General features: G+C 46.8%; 1 protein-coding gene across 1 annotated transcript in view; it reads left to right on the plus strand.

Annotated features, from left to right (window-relative positions):
- Positions 1-22439, plus strand: part of pkhd1l1 (PKHD1 like 1) — a 178669-nt gene that overhangs the window by 89070 nt on the left and 67160 nt on the right. Inside the window, exons 33-44 of the mRNA XM_033020374.1 lie at positions 2370-2512; positions 3930-4118; positions 4796-4966; positions 9000-9229; positions 9864-10851; positions 12201-12453; positions 13541-13686; positions 15993-16167; positions 17793-17943; positions 18372-18528; positions 20792-20871; positions 21544-21673. Of these exons, the coding sequence (XP_032876265.1) occupies positions 2370-2512; positions 3930-4118; positions 4796-4966; positions 9000-9229; positions 9864-10851; positions 12201-12453; positions 13541-13686; positions 15993-16167; positions 17793-17943; positions 18372-18528; positions 20792-20871; positions 21544-21673 (2813 nt within the window). The remainder of the gene's footprint in view (positions 1-2369; positions 2513-3929; positions 4119-4795; positions 4967-8999; positions 9230-9863; positions 10852-12200; positions 12454-13540; positions 13687-15992; positions 16168-17792; positions 17944-18371; positions 18529-20791; positions 20872-21543; positions 21674-22439) is intronic.

The following is a 22439-nucleotide window of genomic DNA, read 5'->3' on the forward strand; positions in this document are numbered from 1 at the left end:
TTTATGGGGCACTTCACGGACCAAATGCTACATCCATTGGCTTCCTTGTTATCTAACATGCTAGTTACTTTGTCAAATAAGTCATCAATTGGTTGAACACAGTTTCTCATCCATAAATTTATACTCACTCAGCTGTATAAGTATTCTGTTACCATTTCCTTCATTTTCCAAACAAACTGTCCTGAAGTCATTTTCACCCCCAATATTTTCAGTATTTTACTGTCTTCCTCTCAGCTGGGGCTTGTCCGAAATGCAAAGTCCTATTACTATATATTTAAGCAATAATATTCTATTTAGTATGATCTTGAGAGTACATAATATTTTCTGTGGTATTCATAACACAACAATGAAAAAAAGATCTTTGTTTTGATTGCACCTACCAACATGCACACATTATATTACAGTTAATATGTACCGAGGGCAGATTTTTGTCCAATGCTCCCCATTCCCAATTACTTTTACATTGAAGTGATTGAAATCCAAGTGAAGTTTAAATGGCATCAGAAAAATAAAACCTCCGAAATGGATGATATTCTATACATGGTTGGTTGCAGTCAGTATCAGCACAATTACTGTATTAAACTTTGAATCTTCAGATGTCCTGCTTAAAGCTAAAACTAAAGACAAATAATAACCTCCTCACACATTCCCCTACAAGTATCCCAGTCACTCCTTTAAAATATGCTCCTTCTTTAAACAAGCTCTTAAACAACGCATCTGAATCAGGTTCCATCTGATTACACTCCTTGAGGATGTTCATCTATGTGTTCAATTAATAAAACATGGAGATTGGGGACATATATATTCAACATGTCAAAGGAATTTGGGGGGTTTAGAAATAGTCAGTGAGGTAAACAAACATAATAGTTGAGTGGCAAATGACAATAGTGCTACCTTCCCAATATTTAACTGAAGGAAATGATGGGTTATCGGGGCTGTATGTTGTAACAGACAGCCTCACACCTTGCATGTCATTTTAAAATCACACTTATCCCATCTCCCTGGATATTCCGGATTAATATATTAAAGTTTTATCAACTATATATAACTCTCTTGTAAACATCCAATGAATTGGCCTCCACTGCCTTCTGTGGCAGAGAATTCCACAGATTCACAACTCTCTGGGTGAAGAAAGTTTGTCCTCATCTCAGTCCTAAATGGCCTACCCCTTAATTTTAAACTATGTGACCCCTGGTTATGAACTCCCCCAACATCGGGAATATTTTTCCTGCCGTCACAGTAAGTGGAAAATCTAGCAGTCAAGCAGGATGCTTTCTCCAACCACCCCCATTTCAAGGCCACTATCTTCCACCGCCTCTACCCAGTACTTGGTACCTACTTCCAGCAGCCACTGGTTGTCCTCCAGGATGCACCGAGCCGCAGCCTGGTCCATGCCGATCACCAGGGTGAATTCGGCACAGTGACTCTCACGGCAGCGGCGCAACGCTTCCGACGCCTCCGACGGCCCGGGACTCTTGCACTGAGGCTGCTCCATGGCCGGAGCTGCAGCCAGCCTGGCAAACACTCGCCAGCCCTGGCTCCCCATCCGCATCTGCCCCTGCCGCTGCTTCTGCTTCCATCCCTCCCTCCACCCCAGCTCTCCAACACCCGCGGCCCATGCAGTTGATATTAGTTTTGAAATTCTCGTTGATCACAGAATTTCTCACGACAGAGCGTGAGAAATTCTGTGATCAGCGTGAGAGCGTGAGAATTGGGTGAAATTCATGAGTCTCACGCTCAATGCGTGAGAGTTGGCAGTTCTGATGTTTTCATCCTGATGTATGATTAGGTGGTAATGCTTTTGATCTGATTTGGTCTGTTTGTCTCTGACTCGGTCAGATTTAATACTTTATTAAATGCCATCAACCATTTCTCACCCCAACTACCCAACCGATCAAATCATGCAGCAATTTTCGACAACCATCTCCAACTTCTACCATACCACCCACTTTAGTGTAATCTGCAACCTTGCTAATCATGCCATGAGGCATGTCACTGGTCACAGGCCTCCAGTCCAAAAAGCAACCTTCCACCATCACACTCTGCTTCCTTCCATGAAGCCAATTTCTATCCATTCAGCTATCTCTTCTTGGATCTAACCTTCCAAAGCAGTCTATCATGTGGAACCTTGTCGAATGCCTTGCTGAAATATATATATATATATATATATATATAACGTCTACAGCTCTGCCTTCATCAATCTCTTTGGTCACACCATCAAAGCATGATCTGAATATGTGACACAATAGCAAATGCAAGTTGTGCAGCAACGTCAATGGAAGCCAATTTTGCACGTCTACATTAATCATTGTACTTAAGCACACGTGACAGGCAGGTTTCTACCCCTTTGATTTTATCTTTCTCTGCAGCTGTTTTATGAATGCTTCCATTGAATATGTCTTGCGTGTAATAGGAATGAGCCCCACACTGGGTTCGCTGAATGGGGGCACAACAATCACCATCTCTGGGGCTGGTTTCAGTCCAAATCTAGAGGATAATGATGTCAAACTCGGTAAGTCTATGATAAGCTTTCTCCAGAGGCTTCAGCAGCCTTATACCTTGAACTGGTTTTATCCTAAATTCAAGCCATTACTCTGTTCGCACACAATGAGAGAAACTTAAAATTCGCCTTTAACCTTTCCTGACTAAACGTTATCTGGTTGAGGAAGTTCTGTTCAATTCTGAATCACTGTGATGTCCGATATTCACAGGCTCTGTTCGATGTCCCGTCACCTTTGCCTCACACAACGTGCTGGAGTGTGTTCTTGGGCCAACGGGAAGAACTTTCTTCATCACCAACAATGGCAGCCATCCAAGTAGGTGCAACTTCATGAGGGTTTCTGTCCAGCCATTCTGGAGCACACCCTTTCTTCTCCCTGTCCTAAATGGGAGCATTGTAACTGGAGATCATTCCGTCCCTTCTTGTTCTCTGATTCAGTTTGGTTGTGCTGATGTGAATCTTAACTCACCTTAATAACTCCACTGACGTGCCCTGTGAACTCCACTGCTTCTAGTAACATACCTGTTAGCACTGCTGACCTGCCTCATTAACTCCATGACCTTCATTGAAACATAGAAAATAGGTGCAGGAGTAGGCCATTCAGACCTTCGAGCCTGCACCGCCATTCAATATGATCATGGCTGATCATCCAACAGTATCCTGTACCTGCCTTTTCTCCATACCCCCTGATCCCTTTAGCCACAAGGGCCACATCTAACTCCCTCTTAAATATAGCCAATGAACTGGCCTCAACTACCTTCTGTGACAGAGAATTCCACAGATTCACCACTCTCTGTGTGAAAAAAAAAATTCTCATCTCGGTCCAAAAAGATTTCCCCCCCTTATACTTAAACTGTGACCCCTTGTTCTGGACTTCCCGAACATCGGGAACAATCTTCCTGAATCTAGCCTGTTCAACCCCTTAAGAATTTTGTAAGTTTCTATAAGATCCCCCCTCAATCTTCTAAATCCTAGCGAGTACAAACCGAGTCTATCCAGTCTTTCTTCTACAATAACAAATATACACAAATCTAATAACCTTGTTAAAGTGCCCCGCAACCACTCACTTCTACTGATTTAAATCAGCTTGTTTGTAGTTCCCTGTGTTCTCTCCTCTATTAATAGTGGAATTCCTGATTTGCGCCCTTTTCTGTGAGAGAAAATCTAATTCGAAGGCACCCCTTTATGCTTGACTCCATAACTTCAGCTTGGTGACAAGTGTCAAAATTGGACATGTAATCTGTTTAATGTGATGTCTTCTGAGTTAAGAGAGTGAGTTCATGCATTGATAGCTACAATATTTTCTCCTTTATTGGAAAATGTCAGAGATTGCAGTTACAATTATGTAAATTCTGATTTATAAATCTCAGTATTGCAATTGATGTATTTCTTGAGTTGCTTTGCTGACTATTTTTTTAAAATCATACAGCACTGGGAGTTGGGTACAGTTGGAATTCGTCGAACCTTGAGATCTTTGTTGGAGACACAGTGCATTGGATATGGGAGTCGCCACCTCTCCTCCAAGGCTTGAGGTACCGAGTCTTCAGTGTCTCTAAGCCCAGTGATGTGAATTACAAAGGCAATGGGTTTATAAGTGGAGATATCGGCACTCCAGCAGGTGAGTACCCCATACTTGTATTTCATTTGACTAGAAGATAGCAAAGTGTAAAATCCAACTGATGTTTACAGTGCTAAAATTTATCTTTGGTAGTTTATAGATTTAAAATCATTTCTGCTGGGTGTTATGAATCAGCCAATAATTTCATCTATAAAGTTTACACAGATAGACCTCAGACACGGGGAAATCTTTTAATGGCAACTTGCTTTTCCCTAGCATTTATCATAACATCAGAACATACTGAAGCATTTCCAGCTAATCTGGTCCTATTGAAATCTAGTATATTGGAAACAAGGTGGATAATCTGCACATATAGCATTTTGCAAACAGCAATGTGATAATGAACTAATGACCAATTTAAGTGATGTTGGATGAAGGCTAAAGGAAGAACTCCTCTGCTCCTCCTCAAGTACACTTCTGCAATCGTCTTCACTAATTTTCTTTTATTCTGCCCATATTCCCAACACATCCAACATCAACTCCTATAATCCTAAGGATCTCTTAAACCTCTCTGCCCTGTTTCCTGCATTACCACAATGACTATTTCCAAAAGTACTTCATTGACCATAAAGTGCTTGGAGATGTCCTGAGATCAGTAAAGGGGGGTGATGCATAAATGTGAAGATTTCTTTTTTGCACTGCTTGAGCTGACTGAGCAATCTCCCTTCTCCGTATAGGTTCGTTCTCCTACCGCTTCACCTCCCCAGGCATGTTTTTCTACAGCAGTGGTCTCATTGACCAGAAGGGCACAATCTTCCTGCAAGGCGTGGTGCATGTGAGGGCAATGGAAGAAAGCCCCTTAAAGTTGGGGGTTTTCGTGATTGGCTTTGAAGCAGAATATGCACCTGGTGAGCTCATCCAGTTTCAGTCTGTAACTTTCAAGCTTATTGTATTGTTGTCAGATGCCTGTACAGTAAAGGTCCTGTCCCACTTGGCCGTCATTTGCGCCTCATTTACGCGTCATATGTAAAATAGGTTGACGCGTCATTACGTGCGACGTCGCACACAAATCATGCCTCATCATGCCATCTGGTGCGCGTGACGCCATTAGAATACCCTGCGGCGCTCGGCGACGCATATTTACACATGGTAACGTCACCATGCATCACCACGTGAGACGGCGGGACGCGGTGTGGGATGCCAATGCGCCAGATTGCGTACCCAATGCGTCAGCGTGCGTACGCGATACGTCACGCAGGTGGCGTGTGAGGATTTGGTACAGCACAAAATCCTGGAGCACCGCGCGATACCGTGCGCAACTCCACACTCCCCCACGCCTCTCCATGCGCCCGTCCCGCGCTACCCACACGCTACCCGTGCGTCACAACGCGTCGACCTATTTTACATATGATGCATAAATGAGGCGCAAACGACGGCCAAGTGGGACATGCCATTAAGGCCACTGCGATTATGGTATTTATCTCGGTCCACATTTTTTGCAATTAAACAGGCTACCCATTGCATGAGGCGTCGGTGACACTGATATTGTCCAATGAAAATTGTTTTTGTGGCAAAAATAAATCTACTCTGGCTTTGTGTTCTAATTTCAGTAGCATATACATTGTAGATAGGTAGACCAATGCTCTCCAGTCATGGACAATTCCCGTCGTACATTACAGTTCTTCAGTAACTACGGAAAAGTCTGACAATTATTGAAAGGTACATCGTGCCCCACATATTCTTTAAAAGCAGAATGGAATCTCAAAGTCAATAATCAAGAATATATGGATCTAGGTTTCTTGGTTCATTATTGTGATGTGTGCAGTGAATAACTGAAGGGACAGTGACAACAGTACTTCATCGTTAGGGTGGTGAATCTGTGGAATTATTTGCCACAGAATGTTGTGAAGGCCAAGTCAATGGATATTTTTAAATAAGAGATAGATAGATTCTTGATTAGAACGGGTGTCAGGGGTTATGGGGAGAAGGCAGAAGAATGGGGTTAGGAGGGAGAGATAGATCAGCCATGATTGAATGGCGGAGAAGACCTAATTCTGCTCCTATCAGTTATGACTCTGTGACCTGATGATCTGCCAGTTATTTTTTTTTCTAGATGATCACAAGGAATGCAACGTCTGGAGTGAGATTTGAACATGCAACCTTATTTGTTTAGTTATCTACAGAGGGCCTGTCCCATGCTATACACGCTAACATTGAGCAAGTGAGCTGGGTGTCACAGTGACACAATTGGTCAAGTAGCTACTTCACATACTGGCCTCCTGTGTCCCCCACCAGCCCTGGCAGCACATTCCAGGCAGCCACAACCTTTGCAAAAAAATTGCCCTGCCTATCTCCTTTAAACGTTGCTTTTCTTACTTTAAACCTTTGACATTTCCATCCTAGGAAAAAAGGTTCTGTCTATTCTATCTATGCCACTCAAAAATGTTATATACTTCTATCAGATCTTCTCTCAACCTCTGATGTTCTAGAAAAAAATGATCCAATTTGGTCCAACCTCTCTCTGTAGCAACCCCCCTCCCCTCCCCCCCCCCCCCCCCCCCCAATCCAAGTATAATTCTGGTAAACCTCCTCTGTACCCTTTCCAAAGCCTCCACATCCTTTCTGTAATGGGGTGACCAGAACTGAACACTATGCTACAAATACAGCCTAACCAAAGTCCTACAAAGCTGCAACACAAGTTCCTGACTCTTATAGCCAGCTCAATGCCCCCACCAAAGAAGCTAAGAATACCATTAGCCTTCTTTACCACTCTATCTACTTATGTTGCCACTTTCGGGGAACCATGGACCTGCACTACAACATCCTCACATGTCAGTGCTGATCAGGGTCTTGCCATTCAACCATGTACATTCTTCTTACATTCGACCTCCCAATGTGCTGCACAACACATTTGGTCAGATTAAACTTAATCTACCATTTCTCTGCCCACTTCTGTAGTTGTTCTGTATTCTTTCACAGCCTTCCTCACTCCCACAAATTTGGTGTCATCTGGAAACTTACTAACTAACCTGTCTATGTCCAAGTCATTGATATACATCACAGATGACAGAGATCCAGCACAGATCCCTGTGGAACTCGCATGGGGATCCGAGGAGAGATAGCTGAATGGATAGAAAATTGGCTTCATGGAAGGAATGATCGTGTAAGGGTGCTTCTCGGACTGGAGGCCTGTGACCAGTGGTGTGCCTCAGGGTTCAGCACTGGGCCCGTAACTCTTTGTCATCTATATCAATGATTTGGATGAGAATATACACGGTAAGATGAGCACGTTTGCAGAGGAGACAAAGATGAGTAGTTTTACAGGTAGTGAAGATGGTTGTGAAAATTGCTGAGGAATGGTTCATGGAATTTAATGCAGAAATATGTGAGGTGTTGCATTTTAGGAAGTCTAACATGGGCTAGACCTACACAATGAATGGTAGGGCTCTGGGTAATGTTGTAGAGCAGAGAGATCAAGAGGTGCAGGTGCATAGTTCCCTGAAGGTGGAGTCCCAGCTAGATCGGGAGGTCAAAAAGACTTTTGGAGCATTGGCCTTCATCAGCCAGAGTATTGAGCATATAATGGAGGTCATGCTGCATTTGTATAAGATGTTGGTGAGGCCGCTTTCAAAAAATGTAATATTGTAGATCAAGTTCTATGTTTCTAAGTAAAATGTGCCTTGGCATCTGTTGATTCTTATATTTTTCATCTCCAAATGTTCGTCAGTTCGTTCCTTTACCTGGGATTCGTTATTTTTCCTACCACTGATGTTGAGATAACCGGTCTATAATTGTACTGCATTATTATTGTTGTGTATACTAAGATACAATTAAAAAAATAGTTTTGTGTGCCATCTACAAAAGTCATACCATACACAAATACAACACGTCCTACAAGAGAAAAAGACCAGCAAGGAACAATGCTATAGGTACAAAGGTCAAGCATGTAAAAAAAAGTGAAAGGACTGTAACAAGGTAGATTGGAAGATCAGGAATTCGTCCTTAACATATGAGAGGTGCATTTAAGAATCTGATAACAGTGAGGAAAATACTGTGCTTAAATCTGGTGGTATGTGCTTACAAGCATTTATACCTTCCTCCTGATGGGAGAAGAAAGAATGACTGGGGTGAGAATGGTGCTTGATTATGTTAGGTGCATTGCCAAGGCAGCGTGAGATATAGATGCAGTCGAAGGGAGGCAGATTGGTTTGTGCAATGGACGTGGCCATGTCCAGCATTCTCTGTGATTTCTTGCAGTCATTGGCAGAGTAGTTGCCAAATCAAACGATGATGCATTCTGATGAGATGCTCGCTAAGGTGCATCTGTTGAAACACACTCCGCGGTTTGTTGTGGAGGCTACTGCTGAATAAATCTCAGGAAGTACATAGATTTCCAGATTTGAGGCCTGGGATGTGGGACAGAGGGACGGCATTATCATGGAAACACGGGAACTAAAGATGCTGGAAACTTGAAAAGACACAACGTGCTAGAATAACTAGGCTGGCCAGGCAACACCTGTGGAAGGAATGGGTAGACGACGTTGGGAATTCAGACTGATTGTAATGAAGAATTGTGCAAGTTATGCCCCTGTCCCACTTAGGAAACGTGAACGGAAACCTCTGGAGACTTTGAGCCCCACCCAAGGTTACCGTGCGGTTCCCGGAGGTTGCAGGTGGTTGCCGGAGGTTGCAGGTAGTGGAAGCAGGTAGGGAGACTGACAAAAACCTCTGGGAACCTCCGGGAAGCGCACGGAAACCTTGGGTGGGGCGCAAAGTCTCCAGAGGTTTCCGTTCAGGTTTCCTAAGTGGGACAGGGCATTTAAGGATTCGCCAGACTAGGTGCAGATGGAGAAGGCACAACCAGGCCGAGGGACATGGACTACTACACCTGGGTTGCTTTAATGTGTACCCTACTGACTACAGCATGTTCTTTATCGTTAGGAAACATGGCGACGGTGCAGTCACAGCAGGGGCACAGTGATAACTGTACAGCAGCCATCCCCACCTGTAACCAGACATTGAACAGCACTTCATACAACGAAGGCTTCACATTCCTCCTGTCTCCTTGCCACACGCCCATCATCAGCAGCATCACACCTTCCAACGGGACCCTGTTCGACAGATTAACCATTGTGGGGACTGGATTCAGCAACGTCACCTGTGCGAATGAGGTAATTTGACATGGTTTTCACTTTTATTCCTGTTGGCATTGCTGGCCTGGAGGGCAGCTTCCTGAACTGCCCTGGCCTTCAGGCAAAGTTGCTGCCGTGGTGATGGTCATGGTTCAGACCAAGGGATGGCGTTGTGTTTCATCGTAGAAGCACAACACGTTTAATTTAGCCCCTACACATTATGTAACTATCTGTGTTTACCTCTGTAATTATATTGTATTGAAAAAAATACAATACAAGATTTAAAAAAAAATACAGAGCTCTCTATACCCAGTGAGGTAGTTCTCCCTCTTTCTATATCTCCCTCTCTTTCTATCTATATCTCTTCCAGTCCATCTCACTACCTCTATTTCACTTTATTTCCCCCTCCTTGCCCCCCACACACATACACCCCTCGTATTTTTCTCTTCTCTCTCTCGCTTCAGTCTTTCTATCATTTCCCTCTCTACATTTCCCTCTCTTTCTCTCTCACAATGTCTCTCTCTCCCTCTTTCTCCCAGCTACGTTTTACTCTTTCCTGGTTTGGGCTATAATAGATTAAAGGACGTGGCCGTGGTGTTCACTTTTACAGCATAGACTGGGACAGTTTGACAGTGTAGCCCGTTGCTTATGCCGTTACGCTGGCCTGTTCCAGGTACGAGTCGGAGAGCGCCCGTGCGTCGTTGAACACAGTACAGAGAGCGAGCTGTTGTGCCGGGTGGATGCGCAGGGAGAGATGGATATCGGCGTGGCAGCCCTAGTGTCGGTGAAAGTCTACAACCACGGCTCTGCCATCTCCACTCCATCGGATGAATTCAGCCGGCGCTTCGTCCTGCTCCCTCACGTTGATGGAGTGAGCCCCAGGCTGGGCTCCACCACAGGCCGCACCAGGATCACCCTCACCGGCTCCGGCTTCGGACAGGACCCCAGCGCCGTGCAGGTGCAGCTGGCGGCCGTGTCTTGTACAGTGGTGTCGGTGAACTACACGCACATCTTCTGTGATTCCTCGCCCTCTATGGAGACCAATGGGCCGGTGAGCGTTTGGGTACGAGGGCACCCGGCTGTCTGTCGCGGCTCATGTGGCTTCACCTACAACACGAGCGTCGCCCCTATCTTGCAGACCGTGTCCCCGCTAATCCTGCTCACTGTCTACACCGAGATCACCATAAGCGGCCGCGGATTCGGCAACAGTGCCGAGCTGGTCTTTATTCTTGTGGGCAACACCAGCTTTAAACCTACTGTTGTTTCGGACAGCAGACTGAACACTACGGTGGGACCGCTGCCCGTGGGCGCACACTCCCTGAGGGTTTTGATATCGGACAAGGGTGTTTCCCGCGAGATGCTTTGGGTCACCACTGCTGCATCCGCTTCCTTGTTACCAGCTTCAGGAGGCGTAAACGGAGGCACCACATTGTCCATCACGGGCAACGGCTTTGTCCCGGGAGAAACCACCGTCCTGGTCGATGGCTCCCATTGTAGTATTCTCACCACCACCCCGGGTGAAGTCCAGTGTGTCACCCCACCCTGTGGTCCAGGCATCGTCAATGTAAAGATTACAGTTCATTCCACGGTGTACCCGCTCCTCAAGTTCACCTGTAACCAGACGGAGACTCCCACCATCCTCGCTATCTCCCCAACCACCGGTGAGTTCTTGTATCTTTTAACCTCCAGCATGTATCTCCAGTCTAATATGAAGATTGAGGGGGGATCTTATAGAGACTTACAAAATTCTTAAGGGGTTGGACAGGATAGATGCAGGAAGATTGTTCCCGATGTTGGGGAAGTCCAGGACAAGGGGTCACAGTTTAAGGATAAAAGGGAAATCCTTTAGGACCGAGATGAGAAAAACATTTTTCACACAGAGAGTGGTGAATCTCTGGAACTCTCTGCCACAGAAGGTAGTTGAGGCCAGTTCATTGGCTATATTTAAGAGGGAGTTAGATGTGGCCCTTGTGGCTAAAGGGATCAGGGGGTATGGAGAGAAGGCAGGTACAGGATACTGAGTTGGATGATCAGCCATGATCATATTGAATGGTGGTGCAGGCTCGAAGGGCCGAATGGCCTACTCCTGCACCTATTTTCTATGTTTCTATGAACCCTTTCACTGGGGAGTAATTTCACTCCCAATCCAGTACTCTCCACCTATCAAATTCTCCCTCACCCAGCCCCAACACTCCCTTCTCCATCTATCCCATTCCATCCACACCCTTCCCCAACTATCTCTTACTCACCCCGAGTCAACACACAGCCCACCTGACCCACCCCATCTCAATTCCCACCTTTCCATAACCACCCTATCCTCCCTCACTCAGAGCCGACACCAAACCCTTGACCCACACCATCCCCATCCGTCACCGGCCAGCACCATGTTCCATTCTCTCGCCCTTAAACACATCCCACCCAACCTCCACCCATCCTCAACCACCTCATCCTCCCTCACACAGAACTAGCACCAAAACCACCTGACCCATCCCATCACTCCAGACCCCAGCCCTATCCTACGTCACCCATTGCCAACGCACACCATCCAAACAACATCACCCCCAACCCCCACTATGTAATCACAAATTATCCCGCCCTTCCCCAGCTCCCACCCTACCCATCGTAACCCTCCACACATCCCTTGCCATTCCCTAACATCTACCTACCATTGCCCTGGAAGATTACATGTATTGGACCGTTGCTTTAATTCCTACCAGTGTCCCCTCACTCTGGACAATAACACCCTCCAGGGGCTGCCGAAGGCGTGAATTGCAGAAGGCAGATGTCCTAAATGATGGACCGGTTGGTTAGTATTACAAGGACATGTACAGAGAGTTAAATCGGTGGCCCAATGGCTGGTGGTGTTGCCCGTGCTCCATGTGCGCTCCTGCCTCCCTCCTTTCTTTCACCCCATCGCCACATCTTTGATGTTGCCAGTTTCCAAAGTACACGGAGTGTTCTCTGAAACATTGAATCCGAGAGGCGTTTTAACAATTCTCTCCTGTTTTAGGTGCGAGCGGAACGAGACTCACCATCGTTGGACGAAGTCTGGGATCGTTTGCCTCCGAGGTCTCAGTTTCGATAGATGGCATCTTGTGCAGTGTGACCATGGCTAACGAGAGCTGTGTGGAGTGTACTGTGGGACATCACGCTGGGGGCACCTACCCAATTGTCCTGAAACATGCTACCAGGGGATATGCAGTATCTGCATTCTTATTTCAATACCAACTCAACATAATCTCTGTCTTTCCGACTGAAGGCACGTATAGAGCACAAATCCTTAATATGTTATTGAACTTGTGAATTAGGAGCAAGACTAGGCCACTTGCCCCTTGAACCAATGCGCCATTCCATGGGAACACAGCTGCTCTGTTTTTAACCTCACCTCCATAGTCGTGTCTAACCCCTTGTTTATCCTACATCCATCTGCTGCTGTCTTGCAAATATCCAAACACTCTGCTTCCACTACCTTTTGATGGAGATCCAAAGTCTCCCACAAGATGAAACCACCTGTCTAAATCCACCCACAAGATCTTCAATGTTTTAATCAATGTGCAAATGTCTCTTTTAAACTCCATCAGAAACAACCACGGCCTGTCTAATTTGTCAATGCAAACCATATATTCCGCGTGAGAACGTTTAAACTCACTGGAGGTGACAACGCCCTGAGCCAGGATTAAACCCCAGTCGCGGATGCAAAAACCCAGCAGTGTCCTCCATTCCTGAGCCACTCGGGGGAATTATTTTTACACCCCTAATTCACAAGTTTACAAGTGTTGTGCTCCTGTCCTCCAAATTACAACTAAAGCAGTACAGGAAGGAACTGCAGATGCGGGTTTTAATCGAAGACACAAAATATCTGGAGTAATTCAGCGGGTCAGGCTGGTAGATAGAGATCGAGATGCTGACCGAACCGTTGAATTACTCCAGTTTTTGTGTGCACCTAAAGCAGGTTTTATCCAGGTCATCCTTGCACATTAACCCGAACAGAAGGTTAACCCGAATTATCCTGATTTATAAAGCCAAGCATCCTTCCATAGGTCCTTGAACTTGCCCAGTCACCTGGAAAGGCTTTAGCTCGCGTTTACTTGGGTCTCTCATAGTTTCGTTTTGTTTAGGTTAGTTTAGAGATACAGCATGTGTTTGGGATATTGGTGGAAACCAGAGCACCCGGAGTAACTCCACGTGGTCACAGGGACGTACAAACTTCGTACAGACAGTAGCCAGTCTCTGGCGCTGTTGGCAGCAACTCTACCGCTGCGTCACTAGGCCGCCCCCTCATCGAGTATCTATCGGATTGGACACGGAAGCCTAATTTTAACCATGCGTCTACTCTTGGTTCTTAGGCAGCTTCGGCGGTGGCCTGCTCCTGACGGTGTGGGGCACTGGATTCGATGGAGAGAGGTCGCGGGTGTTCGTATGCGACGGTGAATGCAAGGTGGAGCCGTCCACCTCCAACTCCAGCAGCCTCCGCTGCTACCTGCCGCTGAATAACGGTGAGGACCCGCAGCGCCACGTTACCAATACCCGCTGGGCCCAGTTTACATTAGACTGGGGAGTCCACCACAGACTGCACTCCGGCTACTGGTGGGGTGGGGTGGGGTGGGGAGGAGAGGAGAGGAGAGGAGAGGAGAGGAGAGGAGAGGAGAGGAGAGGAGAGGAGAGGAGAGGAGAGGAGAGGAGAGGAGAGGAGAGGAGAGGAGAGGAGAGGAGAGGAGAGGAGGGGAGGGGAGGGGAGGGGAGAGGAGAGGAGGGGAGAGGAGGTCCTTCTTTCAGCTCTTAATCTGTGGTTTTATTCGCAATTCTATTTGGACGTGCACCTGCCGACGTCATCACATGACCTCCTATCTCCGCCCAACCTGCCCCACATTGTGACAACTGTCAAACTCACCTATCCATGCTGCGCTTTACCTTACGTGGCCAATGAGAAATACTCAATCTCCTAAGTAGCTCCATCTCATTGCTGGCCAACAACCGGTCGCCACCAAACAGCCGGGAACCCGCATTGCCCGCGATTCCAGTTGTGGGACAAAGGGTTGGCATAAACAGAAGGGGGGTATCATACCCGGCTCTTCCACATGGCAATGAATCCGGTTCAACTGCATTAAAGGGATCATTTTGCACCATGATCATGTGTCATGTACCGTCACCGTTGGACTTCACTACCATCTGCCAGTCTCAATAACGCAACTGCACAGCTGAAGCCGGGCATACTCTTGCCGCTCTTTTAGTGACCGCCGAAAGACCTCGCATCAAAGGAAACGTTTTGGAAGAGTTGTCACTGTGTGTGTCGGAAACGCATCAATAAATATAGACGCAGCCGATTCATGCAGACAGTGGACCGGTGTTGCAAAACAGTTGTGTTTTGTTCTGGTTGTGTTGATTGAGGGAAGAGAATCGGCTCAGATACCAGGACAGCCCTGCTGTTCAGAATAGTGCCCCGGGAACTGTCCATTCAGATGTGCGTTGCTTCCTCATTACGACCCTCTCCCCCCTCACAACTGACGCCCGATGTGGCCTGAAAACCGTCAAATAATATGACACAGCCGCGTCAAGATACGACACTCCGCGTCACCATGCATCACCAATTTCCACACATCGCCATGCGTCACCATAGGACAGGCACGTGTCGCCATAGGTTGGCATAGAACAGCACCTGTGACGTCACAGCCATCAAGCGACGTCAATGTACGTCCACGACAGGGTTGCGTCATCTGGGGCAACATAGCGATGCATCGTTGACGCATGGTGACGCACGATGACGCACAATAAATTAGCATAGGCGTCACCCGTACGTCATCATGCGAAAGGGCGCACGACAAGATAACACACGCAGATGTCACGCGAGGATTTTGAATATTCCAAAATCCTGGGGCGGCAGGGGGGCACCGCGCATCACTACATGCGTCACCACGCGTTACGACGTGTCACGACCCAACCACGACGTGACAACCTCTTTTCAGGCTGTCGCCTAAAATGTTGCCCGAGTGGGACAGGCCCTTAACTCAACGGGTCAGGCAGCATCTCTGTGGAAAAGGTATAGGTGATGTTTCCGGTCTTAGTCCTTCTTCAGTCTCACCACTATCCTGCTTTCCTTCGCTACTGCCCTTCCCACGGTGTGACACTCCCTTAGAACCGCACCTAACACAGTGTGACACACCCTCAGTTCCCCGCCTCTCATAGTGGGGCATGTCCTGAGTCAAGCTTCTCCCACGGTGCAACGTTTCCTCATCATCGCCCTTCTCACAGTGCAAAGTTCCCCCAATGCTGCTCTCCCATAGTGTGGCACACAGCACCACACCAGAATGCCAGTCCAAGTATTGTGTTTAAAGTTCTGGGTTTACACTTGTCCAAAACCTTCTGGTTTGCATTGGAGAGAGAGTGAGATCGACTGATCGAACATTTTATCCCATCGTCAAGGCCAATATCAGCTATTTCCTACATCAGAACTGTAGTGCACAGTGTGCATCGAGGCATCTGAGGTGGAGCATAACGCAGGAATATGCATTGCTGTTTGTTGGTGTCGCCATTCTGTGCTGGCTCAGTTACACAGCTGATGAGAACACATCAGTGCTGCTCAGTCCCTCGAACCGCATCAACCGCTGAGTGAAGGGGCATTTTATTCTGTATTCTCCCATGTTTCATAGAGCAGGAGCAGGTAGTGGGAAGTCCCAAGTGCCCTCGGTCCCAAATGTCCTTGTCTTACCGTTTCTGTTACAAGATACTTGTAGTTGGAGATGAGAGATGATTATTTAAGTTAGATCTCTGATGCAGACTGACCCTGTGACACCTGTCTGTCTAGGGACTGGACCTCAGCAGGAGTGCAATGTGACTGTCGCGAACAGTGAAGGTTTAAGCCAACTGCCCAGTGCTTTCACCTACGCTTCAGCTTTGACCCCTGTGGTGACCGGCATCATGCCCAGACGAGGCGGCACAGCAGGAGGCACCAAACTGACCATCAAGGGAACTGGCTTCAGGTGAGTTAAGAACCCAATCCAATTGGATGCCATTCGCAATAATCTGTCAATCCGGCAAATCATTTTTATTTGTTTGTTGTATTCAGGAAATATGTTACTTTACATTAAACATGTTCAAGGGCAACAATTTTATTTTAAGTAAATTTTAATCCTAAACACACTAAAGGTAGTTTAACTTTATATGCTGGATTTTGTTGAAGGCGCCTCTGGTTTGAGCCTGTTCCCATTGGCTTCTTGCTACCATACACTTCCACTTTAATGCCTGGTGCCTCAGCGCGAGTGGTCTCAGTTGGTCAAACCAACCACACATCTATCACAAGTTCTCGCTCAGCATCCCAGCTTGTAGTGGCGTGAGACAAGCAAGATCAGTGATGCCGCCAGCTCTATATCACTCTCCAAATAATGTATGTGGGCAGTCCAATAATCTCAGATTACATTTCAGTGTTGTGAAAAGTTTAGACCCGGTTTACACCCGGCCCATGAGTTTACACCCGGCCCATGAGTACCTTGGTCATGCCATGTGGGGATTAAGCTGCATGAAGGAGAAGGGGGTCACTGGACCTCTGGCTGTTGAATCTTCTGCAATAAAGAGACAGGAGCGGGGAGAGGGGTCCTATTCTCAAGAAAATCAACTGAACCAGCTATGCAACATTGTGGCCACAAGAACAGCCCAGTGACAGGTATCTTGCAGCGAGTGACACCCAAAGCCTCTCCACCATCTACAAGGCATAACTGATGTGTGAAGGAAAATTCTCCACATGTCCATTGAATGCAGCCTCCAACTGTCAATCAGTTTAGAGACACAGACACAGCGTGGAAACAGGCCCTTCGGCCACCGAGTCCGCGCTAACCAGCGATCCCCGCACATTAACACTATCCTACACACACACTAGGGGACAATTTACAATATTTACCGAAGTCAATCAACATACAAAGCCGCACGTCTTTGGAGTGTGGGAGGAAACCAGAGCGCCCGTTAGAAAACCCACGTAGGTCACGGAGAGAATGTGCAAACTCCGTACAGACAGCACCCGTGGTCAGGATTGAACCCGGGTCTCTGGCCCTGTGAGGCAGCAGCTCTACCGCTGCGCCACCATGCCGGCCTGAGGACAACAATCAGGGTACTTGTTTAGTACTCCCTCACCTTGAAGGCCTCCACCCTCCAACACTGGAATACAGTATCTGCACTGTGTACCGTCCACTAATGCACTGCAGTACAAATGCATTCGCCCAGGGTGCTGTCACAGAACCCTCAAACCCATGACCTCAACGCTAGAACAAGAGCAGCGCACACACAGGAGCACCACCACCCACGGCTCCCCCTCTTGAAAGACACTGTCCTGGATTGGAAATGTGTCACTGTTTTTGTCATCGCTGCTGAACTCCCTCTCCCACAGCATGCAGGGCCACCTTCGTGTGAAGCATCAGGGAGCAGTTATCACCAATTCTCAAGAGTAATTTGGGATGGGCAATAAATGCTGGCCTCGCCAGTGATACCCTGACCTCAAGAAATGAAGAGATGAAAATAAAGTACATGGTCCCATTACCGCTACCCCAGGCTGACGCAGCCTTGCTCAGCTGTAGCATCTAACCCTCCAAAATAATGCTTACATTTGTGCTTTCAGCGTAAATGAGACTTCTGTTACTATAGCTGAAGCTGCCTGTGAGATCCAGTTTGTGAACGACACCTACATTGTGTGCATCACTGGGGCACAGTCCCTTTCACAGAAGACCAAAGTCAAGGTTAACGTAGGGGGGAATGGCATCGCCAAACTGGTAAGGGAACACACGTCATTAAAAGACACCGGCAGTCTGTGGGTGTCTGGGCTTAAGCGAGGGGGGGGGGGGGTGGAGGAGGATTGGGGAGGTATAAAGGGGTGGGGTTAGACCCTAATGTACATCGTTGATCCAGTGCAAGAAATTTGAATTTTGGACTTCAGGAAGATGGGTATTTTGTCTTTTTGGGAGTCAGTAGTATAACATAAAAGCTCATCGGAGTTTGAAGAGGAAGAGGTGACATCGGTGACGTTGTAATATCAAGGCAAATGCTGTTCCGGTAGAAGATCAGCTCATATCTTAATAAATCGCAGAACAGGCGAGGAGATTTTTCATTGCGCTTTTACCTTTGCATAATAATCTTGACTTGAAAGGCCTCGTCCTGTTCTCGTTTCTGTATACCATCTATTGTTCATTACTTTCGGTAGGACTTTGCAGATTTCCACTACGTGGACGTGTGGTCATCACGGTTCACGTGGGGAGGACTGTCTCCCCCTGAGAGAGGCTCACTGGTCATCATCACCAAGGGACAGACCATACTGCTGGACCAAAGCACCCCTGTGTTGAAGATGCTCCTCATTCAAGGTGATTACCGCCTGGCTGACCTTAGCAGTGTCGTTAGTTGCCACAGCGTGAATTGCAACGGGGTTCAGGGAGGCGGGGAGGGTGGACTGGGACCGAAGGCAGTCACAGTTCTGTGGATTCAGGGAGCCTCTAAACACAGCGCCAAAGAAAATCACCAAATCTAAGCTGGACGAGCTCCTGTGCTGCTTGTACATTTTAACGAGCATTCCCAAATCAAGCCCCCTCGATCACACGCGTTTCACCCGAAGACTTAGACTTCACCTTAGACTGAAGTATGACGGAAACAGACTCTATGGCCCACCGAGCCGCGCCGATCAGCGATTACCCCGGTACACTAACACTATCCTACTCACCGGGGACAAATTACAATTTTTACCGAAGCCAATTAATCTGCAATTGGCTTCGGTAATCTTGGAGTTTGAGAGGAAACCGGAGTGCTCTGAGAAAACCCACACGGTCATAGGGAGAATGTACAAACTCCGTAAAGATAGCACCCGTAGTCAGGATCGAACCCGGGTCTCAGGCGCTGTAAGGCAGCAACTCTACCGCTGCACCACTGTACTGGTGTGTGTTGTACTGAGTCTTCCGTGTATGTGCATGGATGCAGTATGGTTTAGATGAATTCTTATTGTTATATGTACCGAGGTACTGCACAGTGAGACGCTTTGTTTAGCATGCTATCCAATCAGATCGGATAATACAAGTACAACACATAGACCAAGATGCCGAGTGCAGAATATAGGTATGTTGCAAAGCCTACCTGAAGCGTCGCTGAAAATCTGTCGCTGCGGGTGTGCGCGATTTTAGCGCCGTTTAGAGGGGGCGGGTTTAAAACGCGATTTTCTCTAGGCTGTTCCAATCGAAGATGTTCAGCCTTGTAAAATATTAACGAAAAATCGCTGAAAGACCCCGTCGCAAAAGCTATTATTTGTTTTAAAGGCCTTGAATAATAGTTATAGTAGTTTAAAAATCAATCTCTAAACCCGCGACCACCAGCAACCGCAGGGTCTCATAAAGCAGTCAACTGAAGGAAGGCTGTATATTTTTACATTAAAAAGGGCTTTTAAAGATCTCTTTATACAAAGTTTAATATTGCGAGTAGCTCATTTTGGGCCCATTATATCCCGCAGTATTTTTCTGGGCATTTGGGGGCACAAATCTACCGCAATGTGAACGTTCTAAACCAGCGCGTTCACAGGATCCCACTAGAAAGCTGATTTAAATGGGCATTTATTTACAGCAATTGAACACTAAATTCCTTCCATTTGGTCTATAAATTAATGTAAATGAGATTTTAAAATCATGTTTTATTGTGAATTATTTGTGAATATTATTTGGACATTTAGGCTATTTTAAAATGTTAATCATTTATTAAGAAATGGATAGATGTTTAGATCTAGTAATTGAAGTCTGAAATTAGCTACAATTAGGTAACTAACTAATTATATGCTTTAATTTCAGGTCATCCAAGTAAGATTATTTTATATTTGTTTCAGAATGCTTCAATCTATGATAACTGAAAATTTCATTCAGTTCTCTTAATTTTTAAGAAAGTTATGGGCTTTTGACTGTTCACGATCACAGCTTTTTTGTTATGTCCATAGAAAATCAATAGGGAACAAGATGCTCATTTCCGAGTATGAAAATGGCCATAACTTTTTAAATACTTGAGATATGAAAGTGAATTAGGTGTCAAATTAAACTTATTTTTATGCTTTATCTGATGGGATAAATTGCAGACTTGATTTTTTAAATCTCAAAATTTTGTAACATTGCTACAGAATATAATTCTCAGCATTGTAGCGCATCAATTCCATAGACTCGCACAGCTCGAGATTACCCAAGGAAAGGAGCAGGCCATTTGCCCCTCTGTTCCACCAGTGTTTGTCTCCATCTTTCACCCGTCGTAATAATCCAACATTATCTTTAACCCACTTTAAACCCAATCTCTCCCCGTGAGAGCGTGTCCATGATGGCCTGTTGCACTAGGTCAGTTTCCAGTTTCCTGCTGAATTGATTCATGGTCAGTTTTATGGGAGCTTCCTCAAAGGGGGAACATGCAGGTTATCAGTTCTCTTCTCACCTGATCTCTACTGGAAGAAAGGCCAGCCCTTCGAGAAGGTATTCTCTGCCGCTGTCCATTTTCTAAACATTGCCTGCATCGCCCATGGCGCCTCACCCGCCGGGCAGTGACCGGGCAGAATGGCGGGACCCTGGAGCAGATCAACGATCACCTACCTCCCCGAATATTTTGTGTGTGCAGGTGGAGCACTCGTCTTCGATGAGGCAGATATTGAACTCCAGGCTGAAAATATTCTCATCACAGACGGCGGGCTACTCCAGGTAACATGCAAGTTGTAGTGGGGGCAGGGGCTGGGATACTCTGGGAATGCGGCAGGGAACGCGTACGTGGAAACTGAAATGCGAAGAGACAAGCAACTGCAGACACAGGAATCTTAAGCAAAACACAAAATGCTGGAATAGCTCAGCGAGTCAGGCAGCGTCTGTTGAGGACATGGCTATGCGATGTTTCAGGTGGGGATATTCCAAGAAAGCCCCTACCTCTGGGAAGGAAAACTCCAAGAGTTCCGTTGTGGCTCCAAATTCCTCCGAAAGGGCATAAGTTCTTCCAATCAGGATGCCAAGAAGTTTGGTCCGGCCATCCGCTAGACAAATAATACGAGCAGCCAGATTTAAATTGAATTATTATGAAAGGCTTTGTGGACTGTGGAAGCAGACTGGAGACCACTTCGGATGGGGCTGTAGTAACGTTGCCTTTCCGATGCACTCTGTTCTGCTTCTGAGGAGCGTTGGGGTCCTAGATTTACCTGGAGATGGAGAGCAACAGCTCCCAGAAAAATCAAGAGGCTTCAGAGGGTCAGCACACCATTCGAGTTCAAACGGAGACTGGGAATCAGCCGCAGGTGGTTCCCAGTCTCTGTGTCATGGATGCAGAGGGGCTGTGATGCTGTGAGCGGATCTTGTAATTTAACTGTTCCAATTCTCCTGGGCCAGGTGGGAACCAACTCCACTCCCTTCAGCCACAAGGCCATCATCACCCTTCACGGCCACCTGCGCTCCAAGGAGCTGCCCCTGTACGGATCCAAGACGCTGGCAGTTCGAGAGGGAACGTTGGACCTCCATGGTAAGCCTCCAATTGCTTCATGTGCACAGCGGTTTCCAACATACACCGGCTATCAAATAGCACCAGCCTGCACTCAAATTGCACCTTAACCCTCATTACACGTTGAGAGGCCTTTCACATGAGGATAATCACATCGAGTGAGCATGACTCACGGAAGCAGGAGGCGATCAAGTGGCAAACGCAGAGATTCATCTCCAAATACATTTCACGCCTCCGTCTCAGCATCGCACCTGGTGAACAGAGAGGAACATTTTATAGCCCGAGAGCCAGTAAACCCCTACAGACAGCAGTGGAGGCCAAGATATTGGGTGTTTTTAAGGCGGAGATTAACAGATTCTTGATTAGTAAGGGTGTCAATGGTTGTGGGTAATAATAATAATAATGGATGGGATTTATATAGCGCCTTTCTAATACTCAAGGCGCTTTACATCGCATTATTCATTCACTCCTCAGTCACACTCGGTGGTGGTAAGCTACTTCTGTAGCCACAGCTGCCCTGGGGCAGACTGACGGAAGCGTGGCTGCCAATCTGCGCCTACGGCCCCTCCGACCACCACCGAGAAGGCAAGAGAATAGAAACATAGAAAATAGGAGCAGGAGTAGGCCATTCGGCCCTTCGAGCCTGTACCGCCATTCAATATGATCATGGCTGATCATCCAACTCAGTATCCTGTACCTGCCTTCTCTCCTTTACTGCATCTGCCATGCATTTGCCCACTCGTGCAGCCTATCCAATAGGCTTGAGAGGAAAAGGTAGATCAGCCAT

The sequence above is a fragment of the Amblyraja radiata genome, chromosome 4 (assembly GCF_010909765.2).
Source record: "Amblyraja radiata isolate CabotCenter1 chromosome 4, sAmbRad1.1.pri, whole genome shotgun sequence".
NCBI lineage: Eukaryota > Metazoa > Chordata > Chondrichthyes > Rajiformes > Rajidae > Amblyraja > Amblyraja radiata.